At 42.3% G+C, this 6,339-nt stretch overlaps 1 protein-coding gene and 1 long non-coding RNA gene across 2 annotated transcripts; both read right to left on the reverse strand.

The window, feature by feature from the left end:
- Positions 1 to 420: 420 nt before the first annotated feature.
- LOC136423308 (tetratricopeptide repeat protein 28-like) lies at positions 421 to 2,388 on the reverse strand. Its single transcript, XM_066411432.1, has one exon. The coding sequence runs from the start codon at positions 2,386 to 2,388 to the stop codon at positions 421 to 423; it is 1,968 nt and encodes a 655-aa protein (XP_066267529.1).
- Positions 2,389 to 3,750: 1,362 nt separating this feature from the next.
- LOC136423634 (uncharacterized) lies at positions 3,751 to 5,892 on the reverse strand. The gene is made up of 3 exons (XR_010753770.1): positions 5,796 to 5,892; positions 5,076 to 5,182; positions 3,751 to 3,939 (listed from the first exon to the last, which is right to left on the reverse strand). It is a non-coding gene; the product is annotated as an uncharacterized lncRNA (long non-coding RNA).
- Positions 5,893 to 6,339: the final 447 nt, after the last annotated feature.

Here is a 6,339-nt window from a genome sequence, read left to right on the forward strand (position 1 = left end):
TCAAGGAGAAGATGGGAAAGAACAAAAATAAAAGATCTATCATACGATACCATACTTTAGTTTTGTTCATCGTTCCTGACTACATAGATTTCATAATGAAGGGAACTTTCTTTTTGAATAAAACTTTTTTATTCATTAGCACGCTCACACCAGTTTTCGGGTCTCCAGAGGATGCCATCCATATAATCAATTCAACATGGCCTTAGGTGTTAAGGGAAAGGGGAAACCTAATCTAAGTATAGACTTAGATACGACAGTTACAGATTGTAAGTCCTTATATCATGCTGATATGTGCACTATTCTGAACAGCACTTCTTAATATCATATCATAATATTTCAAGCTGCATTTAGCTTCGAAACGCTACAGAGCAAGAAAGCTCTAGCTTAGCAGGCACACCAATGCAGCTTACTGCTTAATACCTAAGGTACACGTTTCATCATTGTCGCTTGATGAAAATAGGTAAAGGCTTTTTGGTAATCACCAAGTTTTCCCCAGACAATAGACGCCTTCATTAGTGCCATAACTATGTACGGGTGGGCGCTATTATCACCATAGATGGTCAGCATCATCTGTAATGACTGTTCAAGATAGCTGATGGCCTTCCTTAGATCACCAAAGCTCGCATAGACGCTACCCAAGTTGCCAAGTGACTTGGCGATGTCAGGATGTGGTTTGTTCTTACCATAGATACTCTGATTCATCTGAAGTGACTGTTCATGATAGCTCACGGTCTTTCCGTGATCACCAAGGTTCATCCATGCGTTGCCCAAGTTCCCAAGTGACGCGGCGATGTCAGGATGTGCCGTCTTTTCACCATAGATAGCCCTCTCCATCTGTAGTGACTGTTCATGATAGCTGACGGCCTTTTTGTGATCACCAAGGTCCCCCCAGGCAATACCCAAGTTGCCAAGTGATTTGGAGATATCAGGATGTGGAGTGTTCTTACCAAAGATACTCATCCTCATCTGAAGAGACTGTTCATGATAACTGATGGCTTTTTTGTGATCACCAGAGTCCCCACAGGCGACACCCAAGCTGTCAAGAGACGAGGCGATGTCAGCATGTAGAGTGGTCCAACCATAGATACTCCTCCTCATCCGTAGTGACTGTTCATAATAACTGACGGCCTTTTTTTGATCACCAAAATCCCTCCAGCCATTGCCCAAGTTGTTAAGTGACGCGGCGATATCAGGATGCGGAATATTTTTACCATAAATAATGCGCCTCATCTTCAGTGACTGTTCATGACAACTGACGGCCTTTTTGTGATCACCAAGATCCGCCCAGTCGTTACCCACGTTGTTCAGTGACGAGGCGATGTCAGGATGTGCAGTCTTTTCACCATATATAGTCCTCTCCATCTGTAGTGACTGTTCATGATACATGACGGCCCTTTTGTGATCACCAAGGTCCCCCCAGGCGGAACCCAAATTGTTTAGCGACGAGGCGATGTGAGGATGAGCGCTGTTCTTACCATAGATACTCCGCCTCATCTGTAATGACTGTTCATGATAGCTGATGGCCAATTTGTGAATACCAAGTGCCGCCCAGGCGTTACCCAAGTTGTTTAGTGACAAGGCGATGTCAGGATGTGCAGTATTCTCGCAATAGATACTCTGCTTCATCTGTAGTGACTGTTCATAATAGCTGATTGCCATTTTGTATTCACCGAGGCTCATCCAGTCTATGCCCAAGTTGTTGAGTGAAGAGGCGATTTCAGGATGTGCAATCTTTTTACCATAGATGATCCTATCCATCTGTAGTGACTGCGAATGATAGCTGACGGCCTTTTTGTAATTACCAATGTCCGTCCAGATGGTACCCAAGTTGCCAAGTAGCTTGGCGATGTCAGGATGTGCAGTGCTCTCACCAAAGATACTCTGCATCATATGTAATGACTTCTCGCCATAGCTGACGGCCTTTTGGAATTCACCAAGGGCTATCCAGGCGTTACACAGGCTTCCAAGTGATGTGGCGATGTCAGGATGTGCGGCATTCTCACCATAGATGGTCCGTCTCATCTGCAGTGACTGTTCATGATAGCTAACGGCCTTTTTGTGATCACCAATGTCCATCCAGACGGTACCCAAGTTGCCAAGTGACGCGGCGATGTTAGGATGTGCAGTTTTCTCACCATAGATATGCCGCATCATCTGCAATGACTGTTCGTGATAGCTGATAGCCTTTTTGAAATCACCAAGTCCTATCAAGGTGGAACCCAAGTTACAAAGCGAGGCGGCGATGTCAAGATGTGCAGTATTCTTCCCATAGATAGTCTGAGTCATCTGTAGTGACTGTTCATGATAGCTGATGGCCTTTTTGTGATCACCAATCTGCCGACATGCTCTCCCTAAGTCGCTAAGTGATCGGGCAATGTCGGGGTGCATGGAAGCCTTGCCAAATTTGGAAGTATGATTTTGCAAAATCTCGCCCCTGCAGGTCTTTAAGTTTTGGTAGTCACACAGACATTCGTATACGTCTGATTTAAGTTGCAAAGAGTTGTCAAATAGTGTTAAAGACGCTTCTGGTGACTCGGTAATCTTTGAAACAAATTGTTTCAAAGGTGTTGCTGTGTAGTAGTATCTCATAAGCTGTTTTGGATTTGAAATGTAGAACACTTTCCTTACTTTCTCACCCAAATCTGTTTCTGTTGGCATTGCTGATAATGCCGACATGTTTTCTACTTGGCCGTGATTGTTCATGTACGTTCGTAGCCTCAGTTCTGCTGAGATACTGATCATCACCATCAAGTGATGTGTATTATCTTTGTTAATGACACCATTCTTGTGCATCTTAGCAATGGTGTCCCATATTGTTGTCGGTTGTATTCTATGGAGTAGCGCCCAACATGACACAGCAAGGCTTGAAAATCGGTAGATTTCTTTCTTTACATTCAGAAGACTGGCATCCAGAACGTGTCTATCAAAAGTTGGGGAATTGTCTTTCAATATGGTATTTGCCAGTAACAAAGGGATTTTTCTCCTGTCTTCTTGCAGTAGCTTAGTCCATAAAGCCGTATATTCATCGATCAGCTTCTGCTCTCCCGCGATTAAAGAAACATTCCCCAAGACACTGGCAAGATGGTAGCCTTTCTTCAAATGAAACGTCACATTTTCTTCCAAAAGTTTTGCCATATTACTTGGTGTGCGGATAAGCTCGTTTGTTTTACCCCTGCCTAACGGAGTCTTACAGGCATGCGGCATGGCTCCATCGAACGAAAACCCACGCGGTGTTACAGAGTCATAGAACCAGTTGTCCAGTGGGTCCTCTGAGATAAAATCATTGAGAGACTTAATCGCCATGGCTGGGAGAATTGCTTCTCCCAGACTGATCACTTTGAGGTGTAGATAGTGAGGTTGCGGAAATACCTGACGTTGTTTTCTGTTTCCTTCTGTATCAAAATGGCAAATTCCAGATCAGAGTATGGTGTTGCAAGACCTGTGGCTTGCGAACCCAAGCCTATCATGGCATACTTGCAGGGAGGTTGGCCCATTATCTCCATACATTCATCTACAAGGCCAACTATAAATGTTATTCGCTGATGAAGATTGTCTGTAACAATATTTTGATAGCTTCAGCTCTCTTACTCTCCAGCTCTCTTATGTTTGGGTCGTCGTCATCAAGGCTGTAAGGATCGATATTCTGTTCAATCTTTTCGGTTTCCTTTTCCACTTGGTGTCTATCTTCCTTCAACATCGTTTTGTGTTTGTCTACGTCATCGATATCTACCGAGTGTGTGATACCGTGATTAACGAATGATTGAGTTATTAACTGGATTGTTTGTTTTATGTCGTCTTTGTCTTCTGTTTTTGATCTTACCAGTGCTGCGTTGCAGAGTGCTGCTGCCTTGGCGAAATGATCGCCGTCTTTTGACTGCACTCCCCTCTTCAGGTAGACATCGCTCATTTTCAGAAGGGGATCTACTTCTTTGCTTGCCTCTGCATGAAAAACAAGTATCAACAAGAATCTGAAGACCCAAAATCTCCATGAAATTTGGTTTTATATATGATGTGTTTTATAACAGGTGCTGCTACAGCAATAATAACCGAATAGTGACAGCCAGTCTATTGAATCAGTTGCAACAATGAAACTTTAAATTATGATCACTACTTTACTACCCATATATATCTATCAGCTCTGGGTATAAATGTTCCACTATCATAAGATTAAACTAAGACCTTGCAACAGCTGTGTCTATCTTTCCTTGCACCTACATGAAACTAACAGGTGTGACACGTGTAAGCTCCCACAACATGCCTAGAATGGAGGTATAGATTTTCCTCATTACCAGCTAGCGCTGTTGAGACCTGGGGGAATCTTGTCCCAGATTTGAAACCAAGGTGTGACAGGTGTGAGCTCCCACCACATTCCTAGAATGGAGGTGTAGAATTTCCTCATTATTTTTGCAAATTCAGTCCCAATTTGCATAATTTGCACTTCAGTGTGTACATCTCTGTCCATCCTACCTGCGTACCAAATAACATGAAAATCTGTCGTTCCTTTCTTCGGTTATTCTCCTTAGAACATGTTTTACAAATATGGCATTGCAGTTCCAGTGACACATATCAGGGAGCCCAAAATCGACCCTGACCTTTCTCCTCCCAACACCTACCCACATGCCAAATATCATTACAATCCATCTACACGTTCTACACTTATGCTGACTTTAAGCATCCGGTGACACAAACATACACACACGCATATAAACACACACGCACGAAACAATATCCCCATGAAAAAGTCTTTATTCATGGAGATAACTATATCCCCATGAAAAAGTCTTTTTTTCATGGAGATAATAATTCTACTTATCAGTAACCGTAAAAATTGCAATTTACTTTTTTGTACATCATTGTGAAATTATTGATAATAATTACCATACCATATCAAACGTTATAAGATTGTTGAAAATACACATTGCTGATGAACGAAGGTGGTAGGGATATCTCTCCCTGCTTTTTCATTGAATACAGAATACTACGTGACTAATTAAAGCTCCAACGAGGTCTTTTTACCAACCGCGTATAATGCTCTTCAGACAAGCTTTTTACGCAATTAATATTACATGACTCACCTTTCCCATGAATGGACTTGAGCGCAGCTGCAAAGTGGTGTTCTGCCCTGTCCAGATTCCCTATCTGCTGGGCCTTGCAGCCCTGCTCTAGGTGTTCTTTGTATGTGCTGTTTGAAGCATGGCATTGTATACAGTTCAAAAACTTAAGTATGTTGGTTTTTACACATGAATATGAAAATATATATTCATTATTGATGGCACATACAATATTTCAACCATTCTAGTTTATTACAGAAACCATTGATACCTTAAACGTAATTGTATTTCTTTTTACATCGTATATGAATCACAAGTGGCGTCGTGGTGGCGTAGTGGCAGAGTGTTTGGCCCCAGAAAACCAGAGATACCGGGTTCGAATTCGGGGTTCCCTGATTTATCCCGTTGACGTTGTGCCCTTGGGAAAGGCACTTTACACGACTTTCCCTACTTTACTCAGGTGAAAATGAGTACCTAGCTTCGGTTAGGGACGTCCCTCGGATATGACGCTAAATGGACGTGTTTGTGTGAGGAGAGCCACACCTCAAGCTCGTTAAGGAACCCAACACACTTATCGAAAAGAGTAGGGGTCCTTTCTGATGTGTGTGGATCATATGAATCTGTCTGGATACTGGTACTCTTTAGTACAAACCTGGTGTGTTACGCCTTGATGCGGTTTACCGGGTATGCAATACAAACAAACAAACAAATACAAACAATATGAATCACAAACGTGTCACGAACCTGTCAGTGTCTTCTCCTTTGTCACTGTTGTTTGTGTGTCCAGCATTGCCTTTTTTTACAGTCATTCTGTGAAAAAATCCTTGTTGCCGTCGCTGCTGAAAAGGCATAGTCTTTGTCAAAATTCATTTCTATAATGTGCAAATGCTTATTTATATTCTGCTTTGATTTCTGCTGGATGGTTTTGATGTCTTTGTTTTGTATGTTGAATTTAAAGAAGATCTAGTTAAAGGATTTCATGCAGGTTTTTTTTATATTGACCTTTGACCGCTTAGAAGAAAACACTTTTAGGCAGTTTTTTTATATTGACCTTTGACCGCTTAGAAGAAAAAAACTTCATCATCATGATATGGATATGATATAAACATCAAAATCTGACAGAGAATGGATTATCACTGACCTTCATTCCTTTGACCTTGGTTTTGTCCGCGTACTTGATGCGGTGGTTCAGCGTTCCTCGGCCATCTGAATCTTCACAGCGGTCCAGCGCCCCTCGGTACAGGCCAGCTGCTTTGGTTATCTCCGTTTTGTCCTTACCAACCCTTCC

Source organism: Branchiostoma lanceolatum, chromosome 17, assembly GCF_035083965.1.
Source record: "Branchiostoma lanceolatum isolate klBraLanc5 chromosome 17, klBraLanc5.hap2, whole genome shotgun sequence".
Classification (NCBI taxonomy): Eukaryota; Metazoa; Chordata; class Leptocardii; order Amphioxiformes; family Branchiostomatidae; genus Branchiostoma; species Branchiostoma lanceolatum.